The following is a 27,062-nucleotide window of genomic DNA, read 5'->3' on the forward strand; positions in this document are numbered from 1 at the left end:
GCTTCATTCTCCCGCATATGTGAATAGTCCAACAGAGAAGAGACTGTTAGGGTGGTAAAGCGGCAGAAAATATCGGGGTTTAGTGCCGCTGCGAAATGGCTGGACAGCAGTTTCAGTACGACAACAGTGGCAACACGTTTTTCTATTTCCTCACGTCATTTGTGGGACTAATAGTCATCCCAGCCACCTATTACCTCTGGCCCCGGGATCAGAATGCGGGTAAGGCCCCATATGCTATTGCACGACCAGCTAACCAGTTACCTTGATCTGTTCTAATAGCCAGATTGTCACCCCTGTGAGGAGCGTTTGTTGACGTTTGATAACTGATTTTTAACAAAATGAGGGTCTGCTGTAAATTCAGTGATGGCTCGTTAAATTGTTGATATGTAGCATTAGCAGCTGACCCCCACTCAGTTAAACTACACTAAAGGGAATCAGTATTTTGTAATATTATTAATGGATCATGCTGATACGATGTTTGCACGAGTATTTCTTATGCTGACGCTTATTTGTGGTCCTGTACAGTTATAGAGCATCGTTATCTGGAGAGCTGAACTTCAGCCTGTCATGCAGCTCCAAGCAAACAGCATCATACAAGAGCTTTCAAAGTGTCTCACATGTTAAGGAGTAGGTCCATAAAAAGAAATGTATATTAGAGACACATCTTCTTAATTTATATAACCCCGGACGCCACCCCCAAAAGCATAATTATACCAGCCTGTTGGAGATGGTGTGGTATTTGATGCAACTTAAGAAATACAGTGTGTCTAAAATTAAAGTAGCAGTTACAGACATCTGTGGGCAACAATTGTTTTATATACACTCACTAAGCACTTTATTAGGAACACCTGTACATCTACTTATTCATGCAATTATCTAATCAGCCAATCATGTGGCAGGAGTGCAGTGCATAAAGTCATGCAGATATGGGTCAGGAGCTTCAGTTAATTTTCACATCAACCATCGTGGAGGGGGATGTGATCTCAGTGATTTCGACCGTGGCATGATTGTTGGTGCCAGATGGGCTAGTTTGAGTATTTCTGTAGCTGCTGATCTCTTGGGATTTTCACACACAACAGTCTCTAGAATTTACTCAGAATGGTGGCAAAAAATAAATCATCCAGGGATGATCAGGGGTGGCAGTTCTTTGGATGGAAACGCCTTGTTGATGAGAGCGGTCAACGGAGAATGGCCAGACTGGTTCGAGCTGACAGAAAGGCTACAGTAACTCAGATAACCACTCTGTACAATTGTAGAGAGCAGAATAGCATCTCAGAATGCACAACAGGTCAAACCTTGAGGCGGATGGGCTACAACAGCAGAAGACCATGTCTGGCACTTTATTAGGACCATAGTGTTCCTAATAAAGTTCTTAGTGAGTGTATAAATCCCTTTAGATAGTTTAAGAGATGGTTTTATTGTACAAAGATTCCCCCTGTCTTTTCCGTGTCTGTTATACAACAATAGTGTTTTTGGCACACTTGCAAACAGCTTGTGTAATATGGCGCGCAATGTAAGAGGGGCACACAGGAATCTGAATGTGAGTTCAGATTTAAAAAAAATCAAATGCCTTGAGGTTGCTTACCCAACTCACAAAATGTACCATGGTTCTTCAATGAGTATTTAGACATGGTAATACTGACACCGTTGTTGCACATGTTCTGTGATTACCATGACATGAATATGGTAATCACTGGGTATCATAGTATAAAAGTAGCATAGTATTGCCATCTGATAACCATTGTGCCATGGTAGCACCACAGTGCTTTTTTTTTTTTTTTTGTGAGTGGCCTTATGTTTGCATGGTGGATGTGAACCAGGTGGCAAAACATTGCCAATTTTCTGACTGTTGTCTGTTATGTAAATTTTTTCACAGAGCAATTACGGTTGAAGAGTTTACGAAGAGTTCATGGAAGATGTCTGTGGTATCGCCTTCGGCTTATGAAATCACAGCAGAGCATTGTTCCAACACTTAAGTGAGTGATTGTGTTTGCATGTGATTACTGTTAAGAGCGTTTCAGTGATATTAATCCCAACTTGCTTGTGTTGCCTGCCAGTACTTTTTAACATACTGCAGAAAGGTTTTTTTTGCAGTTTTTACGCATTTAGTGTTATCATTAATAAATCTGGGTAGTTACTGCTTGTTCTGTAACTTTGTGTATATAGCGTTAAATCTACCTCTTATTTTTATTCTCCTGTGTCATTTTAGAAAAGCAGCCCTGTTGTTTGGGTGGGCAGTATTTCTTTTACTGGCCTATAAGGTGTCTAAATTAGATCGTGAGTACCAGGAATATAACCCCTATGAGGTCCTCAACCTGGACGCAGTAAGGACAAAATTCTTTCTTCCCCTTTTGATAATCTCATTCTTAATCTAATCTTTAAAATACTTCCTTTTAAGATTTATAGATCTATTATATCTCTGTCTAGGGAGCATCTGTTGCTGAGATTAAGAAGCAATACAGAGTGCTGTCTTTAAAACACCATCCTGATAAAGGTGGAGATGAGGCCATGTTCATGAAGCTTGCTAAAGCTTACTCAGCGTAAGAATGTTTTCATCACCCATTTTATTAATTGTTGCTGCCTAAATGTAATGCTATGTTATTTATAGTAATTGAAACTTAGTTTTCATTATGCAGTGTGGAATGGGGGTGGGGTTTGGGGGAAACGACACGACACAATACAGTTCTTCAAAGCTTTTCATAAAAACATCATCCACTGTGGCAGAATTAAAGACTAAACCTTTCTATAGCTTGTCAGTATTGTGCAGCAATTAACGATCAATGGTTTTGACATTTTTGTAATTATGTCCACATTGATCATTTTTCACAGTTTGACTAATGAGGAATCCCGGAAAAATTGGGAGACTTATGGCAACCCTGATGGCCCAAGAGGTGAGGTGCCTTAACCTTTTAGCTTACATCCTAAAGACTCCGATATTCTTCCGGAGAAGTTCTTCTTTGTTCTTTGTTCAGGGGTAAAAAGAAGTTTAAAACAGCCGAGCAACGGTATACTGTTTGTAAACATTCAGACACCCGCCACACTACTGTGGAAGGCATTTAGAGGAGCATTTAAATATGAGGACGCTCAGTAAAACCTTAACTAATGTTACATTAAAATGCGTTTTCAATGACTTTATGCCTCATTCTATGAGTAGAATTCACATGAGGTTAGTGGTGCACCGATCAGGAAATTTGAGGCCGATACCGATCACCGATGTTTTTTTTTTTTTTTTCAACACTAAGATTGGCCAATACTGATACTGCTTTAAAAAAAAAAAAAAAACAAGTGCCCTTTGCCACACTTTTACAAGTTACAGTTGTGCTCAAAAGTTTGCATACCCTTGGAGAATTGGTAATATATGTACCATTTTTAAAGAAACCATGAGCAGGCAAAACACATTTCTTTTATTTCTTATGGGATTCATATTCAACTGTAGGTTATAACAGAATGGCACAATCATAAAACAAAACATGGCAACAAAGAAAAAAATGAAATGACCCCTGTTCAAAAGTCTGCATACCCTTAGTTCTTAATACTGTGTATTGCCCCCTTTAGCATCAGTGACAGTGTGCAATCTTTTGTAATAGTTGTCTATGAGGCCCCAAATTCTTGCAGGTTGTATAGCTGCCCATTCGTCTTGGCAAAATGCCTCCAGGTCATGCAAAGTCTTTGGTCGTCTTGCATGAACCGCACGTTTGAGATCTCCCCAGAGTGGCTCAATGATATTATGGTCAGGAGACTGTGATGGCCACTCCAGAATCTTCACCTTTCTCTGCTGTAACCACTGGAGGGTCAACTTGACCTTGTGCTTAGGGTCATTGTCGTGCTGGAAAGTCCAAGAGCATCCCATGCGCTGCTTTCGTGCAGAAGAATGCAAATTGTCTGCCAGTATTTTCTGATAACATGCTGCATTCATCTTGCCATCAATTTTCACAAGATTCCCTGTGCCTTTAGAGCTCACACACCCCCAAAACATCAGTGAACACCAGCATGCTTCACAGTGGGGATGGTATTCTTTTCACTATAGGCCTTGTTGTCCCCTCTTCAGACATAGCGCTTATGGTTGTGACCATAAAGCTCTATTTTGGTCTCGTCACTCCAAATTACAGTGTGCCAGAAGCTGTGAGGCGTGTCAAGGTGTTGTCGGGCATATTGTAACCGGGCTTTTTTGTGGCATTGGCGCAGTAAAGGCTTCTTTCTGGCAACTCGACCATGCAGCTCATTTTTGTTCAAGTATCGTTGTATTGTGCTCCTTGAAACAACCACACCGTCTTTTTTCCAGAGCAGCCTGTATTTCTCCTGAGGTTACCTGTGGGTTTTTCTTTGTATCCCGAACAATTCTTCTGGCAGTTGTGGCTGAAAACTTTCTTGGTCTACCTGACCTTGGCTTGGTATCAAGAGATCCCCGAATTTTCCACTTCTTAATAAGTGATTGAACAGTACTGACTGGCATTTTCAAGGCTTTGGATATATTTTTATATCCTTTTCCATCTTTATAAAGTTCCATTACCTTGTTACGCAGGTCTTTTGACAGTTCCACGTGAGAACTAACAAACTTATTGACTATTTATACACAGACACTAATTGCAATTTTAAAAGCCACAGGTGTGGGAAATTAACCTTTAATTGCCATTTAAACCTGTGTGTGTCACCTTGTGTGTCTGTAACAAGGCCAAACATTCAAGGGTATGTAAACTTTTGATCAGGGCCATTTGGGTGATTTCTGTTATCATTATGATTTAAAAAGGAGCCAAACAACTATGTGATAATAAATGGTTTCGTATGATCACTATCCTTAAATAAAAGAGTTTTTTTTGCATGATCAGTCTTATTTTCAAAATCAATGCCAAAATTTCACAATTTCTGCCAGGGTATGCAAACTTTTGAGCACAACTGTATATTCTGCAGTTATGTTTATGCCCCACACAGTAAAATTACATTAATTGTGAATTGCTAACATTTATTGGTATTGAAAACAGTTATGAATAGTGCTGTTGTCCATATCAAAGGTCATTGTGACATACTGGCCACCAATAAAAAACCTTGAGGGCATCACACACAGCAGAGATACGTTCAAAAATAAGAAAGTTGTCTATTACTAGCTCCAAAACTGCTTTATTTTTATTATTTTCAATAAAAAAAATGTTTACCGCCTTTGGCATTTTGTTGCGATACAAATCACTAATTAATAAGCAAATGCGTGAATGCGTGGTGCCGTTATATAAGGTTAAACAGTTATATCGCTTATTATTTAGTGGCATTGCGACCAACATCAGTCTGATTTAAATTGGGATGCTCAATTAAATTGGGAATAGCGCTGAGATGAGTGACTGATGAGATATTGAGAGCACCTGGAGAGCGTGGGTTCAGTTGGTTGTTTAATTGACACCGAGAGTGCTCATGTTGAAGGGGGAGAGGCTAATAGTGCTCATGATCGCTCAAACAGTCTCTATCGCTCCACACACACATCAGATTGTCATGACTCACGTTACATCACGTATACTCAGATTTGCATTTGCTTGTTTATTTTTTGTTTAATTTGTTTTTATGCCCGTTTGCAGTCTCTCTATCCACTCCGTGCTCACTGTGCAGTGAGTCAGAATAACTAATGTGTTGACTCTAGATATTGGTCAGCTTAATATTCATACACGTTATTCTTACACGTTTTAAAACAAACCGGCATATTTGTCTAAATTACAGCATGTCTGAAAGTTTAAATTCGTAAATGCTTAGAATTGCCCCCAACTCGCCCTCCAGTGGCCACACTGTATGCTTCAAGGGCTGAGCAGGCGCTCATTCATTAGAGTAGCAATGCATGTGTGCTACAAAAAAGATCTACCCTGAATCTAGGCATGATCAGCCGATCGCGATCATGGATTTAAGATGAAAATCAGCCTATTTAGATCAGTGGCCGATTGATCGTGCACCCCTACATGAGGTCAGTAAAAGATGCTTTTTCTAACCACTCGATGCGCCGATTGCACTCTGTTTTTGTAATTTATGATCACACTGATACAACTGCAAAGATTTGTGTATAAAGAGTGTTAATGGGAAGAATACAAACAAAAGAATGATGATAAGAGGGGCATATCTTACTATGGGCAGATGTGTGAATGGCTTTCACTGCAGAAGGCACATGAGTGTAGCAGCATATAAAACAAATGAGTGAATGGGCACTTCAGAGTATTTGAGTAGATTTGATTCCTTTTATAGGCTAATTAAACCAAAAAAAAATGCATGACATATTCTTGGAAAATGTCTCTACATGAACGATCGTACAGACTTAGGTAAATTTGCACCAGCTCGCTAATAAATGCACACCGGTGTGTACATGTTGACTGATCTTAACTGACTGAATGGCGTGAACAGGAATTAGCTGCCAGCCTCAAGGTAGGTGCAGCTCCAGGTCACACCTACCGATCACGTGGACCAATGGCAGTAAGAAGGTTTTTAGCAACCGGCAAGAAGTTTCGGTCACACTTTATATTAGGTGGCCTTAACTACTATGTACTAAACTAACATTTAATACATACCAGACTATGTATTTACTGTGTAACTACATGCTGTTCTGCAAAATTCCCACATTTATTGCTACTGAGGTTGAGGTACGGGTAGGTTTAGGAGTAAGGGCAGGGTTAGGATTAGTGGTTAGAGTTAGTTTTTGGGTAGGGTTAGATTAGGGTTAGGGGTAAAGTTAACAGTGTAACTACAAATGTAATCAAATGCAATTACTTAATTTAATTACAATGCAACAACATGTATATACATAAGTACATTGTATCAAATGGTTAAGTATGTAGTAGTTAAGGCCACCTAATATAAAGTGGGTCCGAAGATTTCCTAAAAGTTTGCCCAGGCCCGAACCAACAAAACAAACTTTAGAACACCTTTTTTTGGGGGGCCAGAGTTTGTTTTAAATGAGATCACATGCATTCGTTCTTTAATTTCGAATGAAGGATAGCAGGGTCTTAAGGGTTGATCCTTCAACATTTGTTACACTGAAAATAAAATAATTGTTCTGTTTTTTTCTCTCTATATTCTTTCCACTCTTAATCAGTGACAAGTTTTGGAATTGCTCTTCCTGCATGGATCGTTGACCAAAAAAACTCAATGCTGGTAAATTCCCATAATCATTGTTTTCCAGCTGGCATTTACAATTTTTCCATAATTATATTTGTTGCATAAGAGTGACATATTTGAATTGGCAAAATCTTCTTGTCTGTGCCCTTCTCAGGTGCTGCTGGTCTATGGATTGGCTTTTATGGTCATTCTTCCTGTGGTTGTGGTAAGGCAGTCTTCTAGTAGCAATCAGTAACTTTGACATTTAGTTTTAATTGAAAACGTATACCTTTTTGTATCTTTTAAATTTTTTTTTGTACATGCATTTTGTAAACTGTATTATTGAAACTCTTTAATTGATTAATACAAAGATAAACTCTTTAGTAATGTACATGCATTTGTGTTTAGGGCACATGGTGGTATCGTTCCATCCGTTACAGTGGTGATCAGATCCTGATCAACACAACACAGCTTTTCATGCACTTTATGTACAAAACACCTACAATGAACATGAAACGTAAGTGCACCACCATTTAGCGTGCATGCTTATTCTACACACCTTTCAGGATGTAATGTTGCCTGTGAGAAAAATAGGAGGTTCCTTAGTCTCTCCTTTGTTTGACAGGGTTGGTGATGGTGTTAACAGCAGCATTTGAGTTTGATCCTCGTAGTAACAAAGAGGCCATTATAAGACCAACAGACAACATTGAAGTTCCCCAGGTAAAATGTTCAGTTTCCTAAACATGTATACACAGATTGTGAAATGTGTTGTGGACATTTTTGTGCAAATGATTTGGAGTGCTTGAAGAAATGGCTGGTGATTTCTAATACTTGCATCCTAAAAAAAGTGTGCATATGTTTTTTGTAGTTGATTCGGGAGCTGGGGAACATTAATGTTAAGAAGAAGGAGCCTCCGTTCTGCTACCCCTACAGCCTGAAGGCTCGAGTCTTATTACTTGCACACCTTGCCAGGATGGAGGTTTCTGAGAACGTAGATGAAGGTAGTCCTTCACGCACCTGTCACAAGTGTCAGCCTTTGTTCTCATAATATTGCAGATCTTTAGACAACAACCTCTCTGACATAATTCATACTGACTAACATGCATCACATAACATGTTTATTTAGTTTTGGTTTATTCAGCGATAATTAATTATGATGGCTTAACTAAACGATCAATTTTATTAAACCCAGATGGGGTACGGTCATGACCTGACTGTACATTTATCCTATTTATTACACAGCTTTATACAAATAACAAAATGAATCAACATGAAATATTGATTTGAGTTTAAATTAGTTTATGATGTGAAACAAGACCTGAGAGTGATACAAGAGATATAAAACTAGCATAGCTATCTAGGAAATTGGGTGCCTGGAACAATGACCAGTTGTAATGTATACAGTCACTGTACAAAAATATTTGCTGCAATAAGAATCAACGATTCCAGAGGGTTCTGTAATTATTTATTGTTTATTAATTGGAAGATTTATATCCCCTTCAGATCAAAGGTTTGTGGAGAAGAAGTGTCCTGCCTTACTTCAGGAAATGATCAATGTTGGCTGTCAACTCACCATGATGGCAACCAGTAGAGGAGGTAAGTCAAAAAGACACCAATAAAACTCTTGAGCTAAGGCACACGTTGTCATTAATAAATGATTTATGGTTAAAATATGATTTTTGCTGGTGTTTGGTTTTATAGGCCTTCGAGCTCCCAGGCTGACTTCCATAGAGAACTGCATGAAGCTGTCTCAGATGGTGGTTCAGGGACTGCAGGAGGCCAAGTCTCCTCTACTGCAGCTGCCCCATTTTGAAGAGGAGCACCTCAGATACTGCATCTCTAAGAAGGTACAACAACAAATAGGGAAAGTGGGATGAGATAATTCGCTTTTCAAAAGTTGTCATCTAGGCAAGGAGAATTAATATTAAACAAATACACCTAATTATATTTCAGGATGCCTGCTTGCATTCAGATGAAAGAGCCTTTAACTTAAAGCCCAAAGTATACTTCGGTTGGCTAGCTTTTCAAATTTACTTCATTTGACTGAGGCATACACAGGCGGTTGTTGCACGCATACTTCGACTGCTATGAGAGACTGAACTATTTCTCTTCATTCAGTTTTTGACCCATAAATATGTTTTTATAGTCCTTCAGACTCGAGTTATACAAAAGCATGTATCTCCTGACCTCCTCGCACACGTTCTTGACCTCCACATCCACTGTTGTTGTTTTCACATTCGTCTCCTGTTGTTTAGCGGCAATTACATCTTTTAGCGCTTCTTCGTGACAGCAACGGAAGAATGAATGAATTCGTTGCCACCTTGTGGACCCACTAATTAGTGCAAATAAATCCAGGCGCATGGGCATTCTACGCGCATTCAGAGTACGCACGGTTAGTAAAATCGGGCTGCACATGTTCAGTGCCTAGCGTTCGTGACTGACCTAAGTATACTTTGGTCTGAAGGCCCTAAAATTAGTACTCCAGTGACACAATTTGCCCCATGTTAGGGTTAGGATGTCTCATCGGGAAATAAGTGTACAAATGGCTTTTACAAATTAAAATATCAACATATATTAGTTGTTTGTACTAAAAGCAATTTAACAATAGAATGTCCCATTGCGGTGTTGCTTTGCTGCACATTATTCACATTTTCATAAACCAGCCAAGAGAAGGTTTACTATTCAGACAATTTTCAACGTTTTTTTAATAGTTTTTCCTAGGGATGCACCGATGTATCGACCAGTTATTGATCAAATTAAAACCATCGGTAATCAGGATGACAACGTCAATATGGAAAAACCGATGGTTGATTTATAATTAATTAGTAACAAACTTTGTAAAATTCACAGAGTTTCAAATTCACAATCCAGAAATAATAATAGCCACAATATGTAGAAGGGTTGTGTAACGGGTAAGGATGGGCAAGGAGGTGGCGGGAACCGGCTGAGCAGTCAACGAAACATTTAATGACATAAATCAACTTAAACACACAGACACACACACAGCGGCCGCATGTCTCTCTCTCTCTCTCTCTCTCTCTCTCTCTCTCTCTCTCTCGAACTGGCGCCTCCGGCTCGTCTTTATCCCCCTCCCGACTGATTAGAACAATTCCATGCCCACCACCTCGTCACAGGTTGGCACTCCTAAGAATATGCAGTATTTATCTCTCTCGCATAAATGCGGAAAAAAACGCCATAAGTTGACGTGACAGTTGTGAAAGTGGCACTTACCTATAGGCTATATAATGAGGGAGACCATCCAAAATGCTTTGAAACCAGCAGACTTTGACTTCAGAGACATCAGTGTGATATCCATTAATGCTGCATGATTGATTGAATTAAGACTGAAATTGCAATATGGCCTTATGTGATTAGTAAACCTTAAAAGGCTGCGTTTTAAACTGCAAAAACAGAAGTGCAAAAATGTTTTGGAACTACAAAATGACCTTTTTTCATATCGATCGTCATCATGTAATCAGTCACTTTTTGTATCTTTTGTCTTTTTATCTTGTATTTATCTTTCACTGTGGCTCCCTTTAAAATGTTGGCCTGTCATGTGTTCAACAGATCCAGTGTTCTGTGGAATTAATTATTGTTAGAACAGTAAAAAAGGTTTTGTACCTCTTTGTAAATTTTTTGAGCATTCCTAAGTAAAACAGTGATCTGATGACAATATTAGGTAAGTTGCAAAATATCGGTATCATTATCAGTCTGTAGATTTTGTTAAAATCATAATCGGCCAAAAAGTTCCATCTGTGCATCCCTAGTTTTTCCAGCATTTGGATGCATAGCAGTCATACTACTTATACCACAGTTAAATAGTTGTTACTATGCAATGTCTATGTTTTTCAAAATCTGAATTTGGTTCCTCTGTGTTCTTCTCTCTCTCAGTATAAGGTGCGGACACTGCAGGATCTGGTCAGTCTGAAGGAATCTGACAGGAGAAACATGCTGAGATTCCTTGGGGAGGAGAAGTATGATGAGGTCATGGCAGTCTTAGGGAGCTTCCCTTACATCAACATGGAAACCAAACTTCAAGGTGGGTTTCTTCACTCTCAAGAATTCAGTAATTACTATTACTTGTGATTTAAAGATTTGAACTTTTTGTGTGTGTTTTTCCTCACTCCATAGTGCTGGATGATGAAGATAGCAATAACATCACTGCTGGATCCATCGTCACCGTTACGGTTACCTTGACAAGGAAGAGAATGTCTGTAAGTAGCACATTTAGTAGCACAAGTAGCACATTTACTAGAATGTCTCATTGGCTCAAAACACCCACCCAGTATGTTACTCATACTATAGCAGTTGATGTGTTGCATGTATGATATGAGATGATTGTCATGAATTGGTACGTGTTGCAGTTGCAGCAGGCATCCACAAGAGGTCAATGTTAAACTTGTTTGGATTATCAGTTAAGGATCAATTATAGCTAAATGGCTTTTTGATTTCTGTGACCAAGTTGTAGTGTTTCAGAACAATCTGTATTTGAATTCTTTACACAGAATAACAGTATACTAAATTTCTATTTGTTTAGGAGATGTTTGAGAAAGAGGAACCACCGCAGCCAACAGAGGAAACTAATACAGAGGAGGTGGTGATTTGTCTGCTTTTAATTAGCTACACATTTTAAATCACGATTTAATGATTTTAAAATGCATTAGTACTTTATCTTGCTACATGGTCGTTGTGATGTCCAAAGGTTACTTTGAATAGGTAAATTGATTATATTGAATAGTTGAATGATTTATTTATTTTTTATTTTTTTCATATGCAGCAAGGTGATGCCAAAAACAAAACAAAAGTCTGGCAAAACAAGAATAAAGGAGCAAAAAAAGCCAGCAAGTCCAAAAAGAAGAAACTGACTAAAAAGAAACCAGTCACCCAACAGCAAACAAAGGGAGACAAGGCTAAACAGGCCAATGGAAATGTGGCTGGAAATGTATGGAGCCAATTTGAACTCTGGATATGTTTGACTGGGTGTCTTTTTGCATTTGATTTCATTTAAATGCTGGTATTTCCTCCACAGGAAGTCGCTGCTCTTTCAAAAGAGGAAGAGGACGAGCTCTCTGATAAAGGCAGCGAATCAGATGAAGCAGAGGGAAACAAGGACTCGCCCAGTGAGAGAGACGACGAGAGTGACAAGCAAAGTGACACGGAGGTGGACGAGATTGCTGGAGATGATGAGGAGGTGTGTTTGTGTTGCAGACTCGGTTACTTTATAAAAATGGTTCTTGTTTTATTAGCTGTATATTATATAACATTATCAGTTCAATTAATTGCTGTCACCCTAATTGTTAGTATATAAATAATAGTTACATATTTAAATAGCTATAATGTAGTTTGCTTTTTGTAAGCAGCTTGAAGTATAGCTCACTTTTTTTTTCTTTTTTTTTTTTAAAGAGGGTAGCTTGACAATAGTTTAGCTACTTTAAATATTGAGTTGTCTGTAGCTTGGGAAGTTATAGTTTCAAAGTAAACTCCATAGGACTGGACTGCAAATGGCATTGAGTGCAGTACAGTTTTCTATAACCGGCATGTCTTTCCTGTAGGAATGGGAGGCCTTGCAACAAAGTATTCAGCGCCGTGAGAGGGCACTTTTGGAGACCAAGTCAAAGGTCACGCACCCTGTGTACAGCCTGTACTTCCCTGAAGAGAAGCAGGAGTGGTGGTGGCTCTATATCGCAGATAGGAAGGAACAGACACTGGTGTCTATGCCTAATCATGTGTGCACACTCAGAGACACAGAAGAGGTGAGGTTACAACCACTTGTTTACTGTCTATCACACTTTATTTATTATGGAGAGGAAGACCTTGCCTTGCTCCTTAAAAAAATCTGTTAATTGGTTTCCAGTTGTGGCAGTGGGTTGTGTCATGCTGGGATTGGGTAATGTTTTTGTCTAAGTGCACAGTCCCATTTGGAACAATGCAAGATTTTCAGTTTATTCATTAGGTGTTTTTTTTCTTTTTTTTTTTTCTTCTTTCAATTCTTGCAATAGGAAAACCAAGGCATTCAGAATGTAAATACATTATGCCAAAAGCAAATTACTTGAATTAATTGCAATTTGGTGTGCTTTCATTTTAATGTAGTAAAATATAATAAAAGAATGAGTGAGTGTTTTTCTGTGTGTGTGTGTGTGTGTGTGTGTGTGTGTGTATGAGAGAGAGAGACAGAGAGATGTGTTTGTGTGACTGGCTGAATGGTGCTAGTCTCCTGCACAGCAGTTTTTCCCATAGCCTGTTGCCAGGCAACCTCCATACTGCAGTCTCTGTCTATTTAAGGCACTAGTTACAAGGCAGCCAGACGCCCATCATAATTCTGTCTGACATAACAGGTGCCTCTTCTCTGTGAGGAACATGAGAATGTAAGGATGTAAACAAAAGGGTCATAGATCTCCTTCACATCTCAGCATTACTCCTTGTTCGCTGTTGTATTAGATTTTGATGAGTTTGCAGACGTGTAAAGTGAACAATGATTACGTTAACTTCTCATTTGTCCCAGGTTGAACTGAAATTCCCCGCTCCATCCAAAACCGGAAACTATCAGTATTCTGTGATTCTCAGATCAGATTCATACATGGGATTAGATCAGGTCAAGCCATTGAAGGTCAGTTTTTTTCTTTTTTTTTTTTTCTTCTAATATCACTTTGGAAAATGCTCTTTCCTATTTTATAAAATTGTCCTATGTGGCCTAATTTTCAAAAGCTATGTTTTATCTGTCCATCTATCTGTCCGTCTGTCCATCTGTCTGTCTGTCTGTCTATCTATCGCACGCTCGCTCTCTAGCTGTCTTATCGCGCGCTCTGTCTATTGCTCTCTTGCTATCTGTCTTATCGCGCGCTCGCTCTCTAGCTGTCTTATCGCGCGCGCTCTCTGTCTATTGCTCTCTCTCTTATCGCGTGCTCGCTCGCTCTGTCTATTGCTCTCTCTCTCACGCGCTCTCTCTATCTGTCTATTGCGCTCTCTCTATGTATATTGCTCTCTCTCGCACTCTCTCTATCTGTCTGTTGTGCTCTCTCTCTCTCTCTCTCTCTCCATCTATCTCTCTGTATCTATCTATTATGTTTCAGTTTCTTACATATATGAAGATTATGGTAGAAATGTGTTTAGGTATTTTCTAAAATCTTTGTGACCTTGGTTTTGTTTCTATTTAGCTGGAGGTTCATGAGGCGAAAGCCATGTTGGATAACCATCCACAGTGGGACATCCCAGAAACTGAGGAAGACGAGGATGACCAGGAGGACAGTGATGGTATTGAGGAGTCTGAGGAAGACGATGAAGACAACGACTAAACCAACCAATCAATTCATACAAACTTAAACACAGCTCACACGCCCGTGTGCCCACTCATGTTCACACTCACACACACACACACAAACAGACCTACATACCCACATAGCCTCAGACATCTGCTGTCTTCAGGGCCACAACAAGGACATTGACGCCCCATTTTCCTGTTTCAAACTCTCATGAATCACAAATTTGTCCAAACCTCTTATTTCGGCAATCATAAGACTTGAAGAACTGTTGGTTATCTTTCCCTGCATTCATCCAGCCATTATCAGATATTGAATGGTTGTTGGTGGGGTCCAGCTGTGTGTCAGATTTCTCTCCACTTAATGAAAGGTGTCTGACCAACCAATGCATCAGAAAAATAAAAACTAGACTACTGCTAAAAAAAAATTACACACTTCATGACTGTCATTTCCCAAAGTTGCAGTGTATTCTTCAAGGGTATTTTCAAACTTCATCATTTTGTAGTTTTATGTAGTTTATTAGAATGCAGATTTACCAGCTGTTCCCACTTTGACGTGGCCATGTGAAGCATAATCTAGAGCAAGCATGAACCACAGGGACACATGTGTGCGTACTGAGGTTGAGCAGGAATTCGGGGGAACCACTGTGGGTTGTATTTCAGTTTGACTCCATGGTCATGAAGCCTGGAAGTAAAGTGCTGTACATTTATAAATCTGTTTTGCCTTCTTCAAACTTTTCGTCAACAATGGAGGTTGTTTCAGCCTCACAAAGAAATAATGACTGCAGACGTTCCACGGCCAGGTCTACAGTTTAGTCCTGATTTAATGCCAAATGTTGCTAGAACTGCTATTCTGCTCTTCCACACATAAGCAGGTTGATATCAGGAGGCTTTCTTGGCACTCTGTTATCGCAAGGCCTAATTTCCGTTGTACTTTTTTTTTTTTTTTTTTTTTCAGATTTGGAACCGCCTTTAAGACAATTGACATTTGTTATTGATATTTGTTGACTTTTTAAACTGGAAACAGGAAATCCCCCACGGTTGCTGACTGCAACTGTTACAAAGACACAGTGTCTCTAGTAGAGACCTATTGCTATTGATTAGACTAATTCATTATTCATTGGCCATAGAACGAAAAACATTTTTTTTTTTTTTAATAACTTTAGAACAAATGTTTCCATTTTATTTCCATGGATCACTGGATCTAAATGCCTCAGTCATAGCTCATAGTTTATTTGTATTTATTTTTTTATTTTTTTGGTCTTACATTCCACTCAACAAATATGAACGCCTTATTCACTGTACAGATTTTTTTACTGGCCACAAATAAGGTTCCATCATCTATTGCAGATGGTTTGTGATACAGAAGCACCAATAAGATTGCAGGGAATAATTAAGGGTCCGTTTTTATTTCTGTAAATTTTTCTTAATTTTCTTTTTGTGGGGGGAAGTGTGGCAACAAGGCTAAAAAAGAAGTATAAAATGTGGCTTTTTTTGTGGATGTATTTGAATCCCCATTAAAATATATTTTCACTAGTGTAAGGTGTGACAGCGTATTGAATGCGCTGATGTAGTGATTGTGGAAAAGACTGTCTGCTCTGTGCTTTTGTCAAACATTGAGAGAGGTTAAGCCAACTGAGATACAAATATTTCAAATGTAATCTCTCCATTCATTGTTGATTTGCCTTTTTATTTCTGTCATAAATTTATCACAAGAATTGAGATTTTCTCGTTTGTTCCCAATAGCTAATGTATGTGTTTTAGAATTCTTTTTTGGACAACTGCAGATATTTAGTAGGAAATTCTTTTAATTATTTTCCACCTCTTTGTTCATTTGCATAGTGCAATCTTTATTACAGAGGAAAATTTTATTCTGACTGCATGTAACACATTCAAAACCAGTTTTATAAAATGGTAAAGGTTTTACAGATAAACAGACATTTTAGTATTATTGCTCCAACAAAGAATGTAGCCTCAGAATTCATGTTGTGTACTGAATGCAGTGATTCAAGTGTACAGATTATGAGAAATCAAGTCTTCGCATACACACACACACACACACACAGAGACTCACCGGCCAGAGAAAAGGCTTTTGCCTATGAAACAGTATCTGCCACTTTTGTTTACAAGGAAACTGTCATTGTAAATTGAAAATATATATTATTTGTATTTAAATAATTTCAAATAAAATAACTTTTAAATGACTTTCTTTTTTGGTTACCTTAACACACATATAGTTGGGGTTTTGGGTATTTTTTTACCCTGACAATTTTGATAAATAAAAAAGGGGTTTTATAAGAACTTCATAGACTAGACTAAGCTTTAATCTTGTAAGTCAATGTCCTATCCATTATTTAAAAAAAAAAAAAAATGTTTCTGTAGCTTCAACTGGAGGCTCTAATAGATCCTGCATGTTCAGACTTCTTTGAAAGTTTTCATTGAATTGTGGATTTGCCATATTGAATTAGGCTATATGACAGCCAGTTCTCCTAAATGTTTTATGTCTGTATTTTGAGAAGCTCTCCAAGCCTCTGCATCTCATGAATTTGAATGTCGATTTAATTTTATTAAATAGTCTTGAGTGTAAATGCGTTCCATAATTCTTCATATTAACGGTAATACTCACCGATAGCTAATTGTTGCAGTTTGGAGCAATGGAATTAATGTATCAAACCAAAACCAACGTCTAAACAAAATACTATAGGCTATATGTTTAAAAGAAAAAAAAAAAGGAATGTCTAATTCGCACCTTATTGTGACGAGACACTGATTTCCGTGGAATTGTCGGGCTTGTGTGCGTTCAGTGGCGTGTAAACTCAAATTGTGCCGTATTTCTAAATGTTGTACGTCACACGCATGACTGTCATGTTTTAAGTGGGTCTGTAGCCTATATATTGTAGCCTACTACATCAAAATCTTGTTTGTCCTAATTTTTTCACTAACCTTGCGTGTCGTCCGGAACAGGTTGCGATACATATTCACACGCAAATCTAACATAGGTGAGATCTTTTTTCCATCTGATTTGAATAGATTTCAGGAAGTCAACAAGATTAAAGAGCAAACTGACAGATTTTAAACACAGGCTATTTAAATAACTGTAAATGTTTTTTTTTTTTTTTTTTTTTTTTTTTTTTAATACTGAATCTCATTAATAAGGATCAAATGACAACTGAATGCATAAAATCATGAAAGACAAATAGTAGATTTTTTTTTCTTCATTTAAAACGTTTAAGATTCATCTATCCACAAAGTTGGAAAAACATTCAAATTAAACATCCACATAAATCAGCACACAACTTTACCAAAATATAGCCTACCACCAATATGAACTGACCCATATTTATAGGCCAGGCTTATTCTTTTAGTTCATTTTCTTTTTAAATTCTGGAGGGTCCACTTAGAGGAATGGCAGAGGGGGTTATAACAGCCCATTGGTAATATGTTGATTTCGCATTCAAGTAAAAAACTTAATAACAAAGATTTATGTGATGTTTAAAATAACGTAACTGATACATCTATTTTTGGTGGGTTGGTTTTTATGTAAATGGCTCTTAGATGCTGTGATGAAGAAAATGACGTTGTTGATGCAACAGCCTACATATCTTAAAAAAAAAAAAAAAAAAACAAAGAAAAAGAAAAAGAAAAGAAAAGAAAAAACACTTTTAAGCAAATCGAAAATTCTGAAACGCTGCATTATTATGCACGTAAGTGACAATAACCTGATAGGAAACATTGTGTTTAGCCCCGACACCTCCTAGGGATTTCATTAACAAGCTTTATGTGGGGTTTTCAAGTTGGCATGTTCCGAAACCCAATAACCGAATAGAGATTTCAAGCTCCACATACAGTATACACAGGGGCTAATGCAGTATTTATGCAATAGATTTTTTAGGATACAGTCGGATATCCTGTATGGGTGTTTATGTATTCTCCATCGTTTCGCATACCTTGGCGAAATATGTAAACGTTTCACCATACGCCCCAGTGTCTTGCCTTTTAATTAGATCCCCGGTGTGCGGATCAGCTTGGCACCGTCTCTACGTGCGAAACCGGCTGTTTTTTTTTGTTTGTTTTTTGTTTTTTTGCTCCGGGAACCCTGGCCACGGTCCTCGCGCGACTTCACTTCAGCACCGGCGGCGCGGGAAGAAAATCGAGCCCGGAGTCCAGCTCCTGCTCTTGGGGCAGATTGTTCTGCACAACTCGATCGGATGGATGACAATCTAAATGTTTGGTCACCTACAAACGCACGAGGTAAATAATTGTGGCACGAGCTCATTTTCCCAAATGGATCTTTGCTGATTTCAGTGTCATTTGAGACGGCAAGTTGAATGAGGCAAAAATGAAATGGCCACAGTAATGCTGTTTGGCTGGTGATTAATCAACATTATCGGCTATAATAACGTACTGTTCGGTGCCTGTAGATCTGTTTATCAGATGGAGTGCATGTTAATCAGTCACTCGTACAGTCTACTAATTTCCACACTAATGGTGCGCATAGGTACCCTAATTTTTTTATGTGAAAAATCTCTGAGATGTAGACGTTGGTATAACCGTCAAATAAATCATTTTTAGTACATGTTTGAATTATTTCCCACCATCTACCGAATAGAAATTTGAGTGGTTTATTTTGCTGAGTCAGTACATTTACCTATAAATGTTTTTTATTTATTGTGTTTTTTTAGAAACAACGTAAAGAATTCAGTTTTTTAGTCGTGAGGTTGTTTTTGTGCTATAAGGTACACGGTGTTAAATCCGCTGGGACAAAATACCTGCCCCACCTGTGCCACCGCTTGTTTTGCCGGCAATATCTCTAAAGTCTTATGCTAAAGGCCTACAGTTTTAACCTTGGAGTTATAGTGAGATTTGTGATTAATAAATGTGAATGTAATGTGCAATTTATTGCTTTCAGGTAAGTAAACTGCTTTTCAGACCAAAAAAATAAATAAAAAATTTGTTTAATGTTGGCCAATTGTCTATTAGCCTGTTGATTTCCCTTAGTTGATCAGATTTTAGATTTAACATGAAACTTTGAAATCATTAATCTAATAGTCATCATTGTCGGATAATTATTAATTCTCTTGCAATGGGTTTTGGAAAAGAGTGACTTCAGAGGTTAAGCACACTTGAAATTACAGTTGAAGTCAGTAGATTACATACACCTTAGCCAAATACATTTAAACTCAGTTTTTCACAATTCCTGACATTTAATCGTAGAAAACTTTCCCTGTCTTATGTCAGTTAGGATTACTATTTTAATAATGTGAAATGTCAGAATATTAGTAGAGAGAATTATTTATTTCAGCTTTTATTTCTTTCATCACATTCCCAGTGGGTCAGAAGTTTACATACAATGCTAGTATTTGGTAGCATTGCCTTTATTTGTTTAACTTGGGTCAAATTTTTTGGGTAGCCTTCCACAAGCTTCTCACAGAACTGGTGTAACTGAGTCATGTTTGTAGGCCTCCTTGCTCGCACACGCTTTTAGTTCGGCCCACAAATTTTCTGTCGGATTGAGGTCAGGGCTTTGTGATGGCCACTCCGATACCTTGACTTTGTTGTCCTTAAGCCATTTTGCCACAACTTTCGAGGTATGCTTGGGGTCATTGTCCATTTGGAAGACCCATTTGCGACTGAGCTTTAACTTCCTGGCAGATGTCTTGAGATGTTGCTTCAATATATCCACATAACTTTACTTCCTCATGATGCCATCTATTTTGTGAAGTGCACCAGTCCCTCCTGCAGCAAAGCACCCCCACAACATGACGCTGCCACCCACATGCTTCACCGTTGGAATGATGTTCTTTGGCTTGCAAGGCTCACCCTTTTCCCTCCAAACAGAACAATGGTCATTATGGCCAAACAGTTAAATTTTTGTTTCATCAGACCAGAGGATGTTTCTCCAAAAAGAAAGATCTTTGTTCTCATGTGCACTTGCAAACTGTAGTCTGGCTTTTTTTATGGTGGTTTTGGAGCAGTGGCTTCTTCCTTGCTGAGCAGTCTTTCAGGTTATGTCGTTATAAGACTCGTTTTACTGTGGATATAGACACTTGTCTACCTGTTTCCTCCAGCATCTTCACAAGGTACTTTGCTGTTGTTCTGGGATTGATTTGCACTTTTCGCACCAAACTACGTTCATCTCTAGGAGACAGAATGAGTCTCCTTCTGAGCAGTATGACGGCTGCGTGGTCTCATGGTGTTTATACTTGCGTACTATTGTTTGTACAGATGAACGTGGTACCTTCAGGCATTTGGAAATTGCTCCCAAGGATTAACCAGACTTGTGGGGGTCCGCAATTTTTTTTTTTCTTCTTCTGGGGTCTTGGCTGATTTCTTTTGATTTTCCCATTATGTCAAGCAACGACGCACAGAGTTTGAAGGTAGGCCTTAAAATACATCCACATACACCTCCAATTGACTCCAATTAGCCAATTAGCCTATCAGAAGTTAATTGGCTTGACATCATTTTCTGGAACTTTCCAAGCTGCTTAAAGGCACAGTTAACTTAGTGTATGTAAACTTCTGACCCACTGGAATTTTGATATAGTCAATTAAAAGTGAAACAATCTGTCTGTGAACAATTGTTGGAAAAATTACTTGTGTCATGCACAAAGTAGATGTCCTAAACGACTTGCCAAAACTATGGTTTGTTAATATGAAATCTATGGAGTGGTTAAAAAATGAGTTTTAATGACTTCAACCTAAATGTATGTAAACTTCTGACTTTAACTGTAGGTCCTTTTCCTCTGTGACACACACACACACACACACACACACACACACACACACACACACACACACACACACACACACACGCATGTTGGTTTTGCTATACTTGTGAGGACCCTCCATGGACATAATGATTTTTATACTGTACAAACTATAGATTCTATCCCCTAACCCTATCCCTAAACCTAACCCTCACAGAAACCTTTTTGCATTTTTACATTTTCAAAAAGACATCATTTAATATGCCATTTCCCTTGTGAGGACCACCCAAAAGGTCCTCACAACCAGAAATGTCCTCACAGAACAGGTTGATTTTCAATACATGGTCCTCACAAGTATAGCAAAACCTGTACACACATACACACACACACACACACACACACACACACACACACACACTTGCACACACAGTGCAGTGGTGTGTGTATTAACAGACCCTCAGGCAGTGTGTCAGAGTGAATAAGTGGATACACACAGACTTTATTATTGGTCCAAATAAGCCACTAGAGATGGGCTGTGTGAAAGTGTGTGTGGTTACAAGGTTAGAGAAACACACTCCAGTCACAGAGCAATTCAGGGTCATGCAAAAACCAGCCTTGCCCTTTCAAAGTTTGTGGTATGGTCTGTGTGAGGAAATACCACTGCCAGATAGATAAATAATTTTCTGTTGACCTTGTACCGAGACATCAGAGAAATGAGCAGGATATTGTGGAGCGTCATACATGTCCATTTAAAATTCACACTCCGCTCTGATCTGAACAGTAGGCCTGAAATAAGACATTATTGTTGATTAATGGCTTCAGAAGTTGCTAATCTTTTAGTGGTAGACAGAATGCTTTTTCATGGGCCAGTGAGCTTGGCGATTTTCTGAAGTGATTCTTGAGAGTATGATTATGATTGAGATTTAAATTGGTGAAATTTCAGATTTCAGAGTCTTCAGCATGTACTACCATATTTATCTGTTTATGAAAACCTTCAGCACCTAACCATTAAGTATATTGCCATTGTTAGATCCTGCACTTTTCTGATTGCATTGCTCTTGCTATATTTTCATGAATTTGCCTTTTTTAACGGTCACTACAATAAATACTTAAGTAGCCTAATACTTGCTTAATTTAAAATTTATATAATTTCATTACATTTTTCTTGAACTTTTTCTAATTCTGATCTTTATTGAAAAAATATTGATGCATTGTGCAATATGTAATATTATGAGAATGATTTTTAACTTTTGCTCTCCCTTCAATGTAATAAAGTTAAAAAGACCCAAACAAAGGTGGTTTCCTGATAAATTAAATTGAGGGTGGGGGCTTGATTATTAAGGGATAGAAAATGAGCACATCAGAGCTGGGACTAATTCACAGTGTTTTATCACTTTAAACTTTAATTATTTACCAAACTATGATTTACCATTTGGGGTAGAAAACAGTTTGCAATGCAACTTCCTCCTTGTACTTCTTGCTTATTGCCCCATAGCCCTAATCAAAACTGAGATATTCAAATATTGAGAATACAGGTACAGTAAAGCTAGAGGGAAGTGTATTTGAATATTGCTCACCGATTGAAGTCCAGAATGAAATTCAATCTTCTTGGTTTTCTGACTGGACCTAACAGTGACAGTGATAGTCAGGGCTCTTCACTTCTATTACACAAGACATCAGAACGAAGGGTTATTTCATTTATTTGAGTAGGCAAAATAGGCTCTGTACTGTACACTGTCTGCAGTGTGTGTACCTCCTCTTAAGTCCCATTTCGATGAATTTTTTTGCATTTCAAATGTTTCAGAATAATAATTTTGCATGTGAGCATGTGTGTACTCAGTGTGAATCAAGGGAGTGGGTGTGGCTGTGTCCTGGGCACAAGTGGACTTTAATGTTTATATTCTGAGTGTGTCGGTGTCTCTGATTTCTTCTTTTGTTGTAATTTCTCAAGAGGAGCCTAAGCCTCTCTCAGCCTACAGAGCACAAGGGCAAATACAAATAAATAGGATGAATGCTAATAAACCACTGGCCAAGTGTGGCCCTCACTAAAACACTTATCTATTACAGAGGTGGCTGCTGGTCTGCTGTGACAACAATGTATGGAAACTTTACACATTCATAGTGGGCATCTCTGTTTAATTTATTATAGGGCCTATAATAACCAAAGGGAAAGAGAGACAGAGAGATCATTATTAGTGAGTGCTCCGACCCCTGGATAAAATTATCTTCATGATTCCACCTGCAACCCTTTGTTGTTAGACTACTATATTGTGTTTCCCTGAAGTTAGCTCACTTGCAAATTATGCAAAAACCAACAGCAACATTGATTCAGTTTAATCATAATGAATTATAGAGGGGCCACTCAGAATTTAAAAAGAAAAAACAAACAAACAGAAAGCCTGTTTTGCTGTGTACACAGTACACTATCACACACAAATTAAACAGCACAACAACTTTAGTCATGCAATACTCTGCAATACTCTCTCAAATGCTGCAATACTTGCCTGAAAATAAAATTTCAGCAGTGATTTCACTCGGCTACTATTAAGATGAAAACAGTGTATCTTAAGCCAACTAATACCAAATGTTTCCCTTTGCAGGAAATTTGCACACATGAAAGCAGATTTAAAAACATATAATGAATTTTGAATTAATTCATTAAATTAAACCCCCATATCCTTGTTTAGGATAGATTTCATGAATGCATGTAGAGAGAAACATCTCTGAAAAGCCACAAAAGTACCAGCCAGTAAAATATGCATTCATGACAAAGAGGATGCTTGCATTAGGATATATCTTAAAAGACAGGATGAGGGAGAGGAAGAAGCTTTGTCCAGTATACTTTTTTCTTCTGTGGTGAAAAATCAGCTTTTCTCCTGTCCAGTTTTTCTAACAATAGCTCTACTGTTTGAAACAGTTAGCTAATTTGCTTTTTTCAATATATATATATATTATTCTGTTGGTTATTCAGTAAACGCCATTGCTTTATCAAATCCAACCACACATTTCAGGCTACATCTTTTGTTTGGACACTGAGAAGGGATGGAAATGGTTATTTATGGTTAAAAAAGGACTAGTGAATCAGTGATACCTTTATATTAAAAGTAGAGGTAGTGAGAGCTTACAATTTATTGGAGTTTTTTAAAACTTTTATAACATTTTGTATTATGCACAGAGGCTGTCACTACGCCTTAAAGGTTGAACATACACATGTAAATAAACTAATAAAAGATTTGAATTAGAGATGACATTTCGACCCTTCCCCCGTGAACAATAGAAAATGCAATCAAGACTGCTTTATTCGAGGCTTGTGGATGTCAAGGCCTAGATCAGATGAAAACTAAGCTCAAGATGAATAATAATATGCTTTACTTTAATAAATAAATGTATCCAATTTCTAGAAAGGACAGTAACCATAAATTAGGTGCATTTTTAAAGATGGACAGCGAGAGATGTGTGTGTGTACTATACTAAAACACCTGCTCCAGCACATACACTTATACATAATTAATAATAATGCACCCATGTTCGGGCTTAACCTCCATCCCATGTACACACAACATCACTAACAAAATGGTGCAATGGTGTCATGGTGCAAAACAAACAAACTCTCCAAAGAATAAGCCAGTATGTTTACCCATAACACAGACACACAACAACAACAAATAATTACCCTCTGATACTTAGCAATTTGTTGTCAGTGTTTGACTGTTTTGTACAACTTGTTGCACCCTTACAGCCATCCAGAATACCAGTTCAGGAAGATCCGATTACTCAACATCTTTGCAACAGTATTAAAACATGTAGATATAAATTCAGACAGTATGGGAAGTTCAAAATAATGAAGAATTGGACACCTTGCCCAGAAACTTATGGCATCTTTGCCACTATGCTCTTTAAAGCTTTCAAAGTAATTATATACTGGTGTGTGTGTAACTTACATATTTGTCCAAAAAAGCTCTGGGTACCTGAGTGGGAGGCACTCCTCTTCAGGTGGTTGCACGGTTTAAGTGTCTGGCCCAAGCAAAAAACTGTCCTCCTTTCCTAACAAAATCTTGATATCAATTTCTGCCTTTATTTGAATAGGCCCTAAGGAATGCATTGTTTCCATTAAAAATCTTGTTTGCGGCAAATATTAGCTCTTGGTGTGGATAGGCCTTTAGATTCCCATTGGTTAATATTTTACATTTTATAATTGCTGATGACTATATCATGCTGTAGCTTACTTTTCCACTCTCTTATTCTGAGGGTGGAGAAAGGACAGATATTGAAGATTTACTGGTCATTTTGTTTCAATATGTGGTTAGACTACTTTCCCTCTGACTTTGCTGTTTTCCATTTCAACAATATTTTGTACCCTCAGTGTGCATTTCCTTAGGACTCAAGCTTCTTTCTAATCTTTGGAATTTTAACCAGTTAAGGCACTGAGAAATTATTTTTATTTGTGATGTTTTCTGCACTTGAGTCTGGACTAATAGTCTTTCTCCCATTGTCTTTGTTTGTGTCTCCCAGTGTAATGTTTTGGTCGATGTGTGAGTTGCTGTGGGAATGAGACTGCGTGGCAGGGATTTGGAGGATTCCACTGTCTCCTGGATACCAAGCGTCCTGGGTGTGCAGAGTGTCAGGCTACGCCTTCGCCTTGATCGCCGTGACGACAGGGGAAGGGGCTTTTGGCAACTCATTGACCTGGAGGGAGAGGAATCGCAGAGTGGGCGGCGGTTACGAGATAGGACACCTCCTACTTGTTCACAGAGTGAGACATTAGTTCACGATAACGGCAGTTAAACAGCTGAGTATACAAAACTTGACATACTTATATTTCAGACGTTCCTGAATTGTTAAGGTGTTGTTCAGAATAACTGTCAGAACTTTATGCGTGTGGCCAGGAGTTATTGTAGCATTCTGGAGACTTTGGTTTTAAATCTTGATCCCTCTTGATGTTGTTTCCTCTCAAAAGTTTGGTTCTTCAGTGTATTAAATAGTGCTATACAATATATGCAGTATAGTTATGGGGAATCAGTAGAAGCAACCTTTAGAGTGTACAGAGAGAGACCATATATATATATATATATATATAGTACCATGAATTTAACCATCTGAATTTAATAAGGATTTAGATGGTTGGACAGGATGTTCAGCATGTTAAATGGAACCGCAGACATATGAGTGAAGAATAATTGGGAACAGGCAAGAAACATATTGTATAAGAGATGACATGGACAAAATGACAGGAAAATAGAGCAGATGAGATCCTCAGTTCATTACAAAAAGCTCACTGCTCCAAAAAGATTAATGGAGATTAATGTGTGCCATTCTTAATTATTGCAGTCCCTTATCTCACCGTGTGTGTGTGTGTGTGTGAGAGAGAGAGAGAAAGAGAGAGAGAGAGAGAAAATATATTTATCTCTTTTTATTGATTTTTGGGATATGCTGCATGACACCCTAAGTACTTACACAGTCACTAATTATTGTGCTATTTCTCACCTTACTCAATCACATGATCCTGTTGTTGTATAAGGTTTCACCTGACCCCTGTTTGTTGCTATGGTAACTTGCCATGTTTGAAGTAATTTGTGAGGGGTAACACATCAGTTTTGATTTTTTTAATTTATTCACAACACCTCTCTATGCTAGGTACTGGCTGGAGGATTTGGCAAACAATGCTGGCTTTTTTTTTTCTTTAATTATTTTGGTGTTAGCTGGTTGATGCCATCAGGTGTTGTGTGTGTGTGTGTGTGTGTGTGTGTGTGTGTGTGTGTTAGTGCAGATTGCATTGCATATTGTGAGCTGGTGCACAGTAAGTGGGAATGTTTCAGGAATAATTTCCAGTCAGTAGCTAAAGTCTATTCCAAGCATGTGACTCTGAAACCAGAGATCAATGAGCCTTCTCTGTTTGTCTTATCAATAGCTTCCAGAGGCTATAGAACTTTTGTCCCAGTCAATGCAACACGCCATCAACATGTCCAATCAGTAGTTCACCACAATGTGAACATTATAATATGCCCAAAAGTGGTCAACAGTCCAGCAGTTTACTTGGAATC

At 38.2% G+C, this 27,062-nt stretch overlaps 2 protein-coding genes and 1 long non-coding RNA gene across 8 annotated transcripts in view; 2 read left to right on the forward strand and 1 right to left on the reverse strand.

The window, feature by feature from the left end:
* On the forward strand, nucleotides 1-16,471 carry sec63 (SEC63 homolog, protein translocation regulator). The gene is made up of 20 exons (XM_051645712.1): nucleotides 1-219; nucleotides 1,877-1,976; nucleotides 2,210-2,324; nucleotides 2,428-2,540; nucleotides 2,830-2,891; nucleotides 7,058-7,116; nucleotides 7,235-7,285; nucleotides 7,468-7,576; nucleotides 7,685-7,779; nucleotides 7,928-8,060; nucleotides 8,563-8,655; nucleotides 8,761-8,906; nucleotides 10,951-11,098; nucleotides 11,191-11,273; nucleotides 11,597-11,653; nucleotides 11,837-12,001; nucleotides 12,089-12,250; nucleotides 12,612-12,812; nucleotides 13,562-13,666; nucleotides 14,214-16,471. Exons 1-20 carry the CDS (start codon nucleotides 96-98, stop codon nucleotides 14,349-14,351), a joined length of 2,259 nt encoding a protein of 752 aa, XP_051501672.1. The 5' UTR covers nucleotides 1-95; the 3' UTR covers nucleotides 14,352-16,471.
* Nucleotides 8,752-25,032, reverse strand: LOC127410450 (uncharacterized). 2 transcript variants are annotated; one of them, XR_007892127.1, is made up of 4 exons: nucleotides 24,990-25,032; nucleotides 22,599-22,682; nucleotides 11,184-11,251; nucleotides 8,752-8,898 (listed from the first exon to the last, which is right to left on the reverse strand). It is a non-coding gene; the product is annotated as an uncharacterized LOC127410450 (long non-coding RNA). The 2 variants fall into 2 exon arrangements; XR_007892126.1 differs by having other exon boundaries at nucleotides 24,963-25,023.
* The window catches only part of LOC127410443 (sex comb on midleg-like protein 4), a 37,677-nt gene continuing 27,263 nt past the window's right edge, over nucleotides 16,649-27,062 (forward strand). For 2 of the 5 annotated variants that reach the window (XR_007892124.1, XM_051645715.1), the window contains exons 1-2: nucleotides 16,649-18,565; nucleotides 25,534-25,774. Coding sequence is in view for 3 of the 5 variants with exons in the window: in XM_051645715.1 (XP_051501675.1) it covers nucleotides 25,570-25,774 (205 nt within the window). In the remaining 2 variants the exon portion in view is untranslated. The other 3 variants (XM_051645716.1, XM_051645717.1, XM_051645719.1) reach the window with 3 other exon arrangements.

This window comes from Myxocyprinus asiaticus, chromosome 19 (genome assembly GCF_019703515.2).
Source record: "Myxocyprinus asiaticus isolate MX2 ecotype Aquarium Trade chromosome 19, UBuf_Myxa_2, whole genome shotgun sequence".
In the NCBI taxonomy this organism is placed as follows: domain Eukaryota; kingdom Metazoa; phylum Chordata; class Actinopteri; order Cypriniformes; family Catostomidae; genus Myxocyprinus; species Myxocyprinus asiaticus.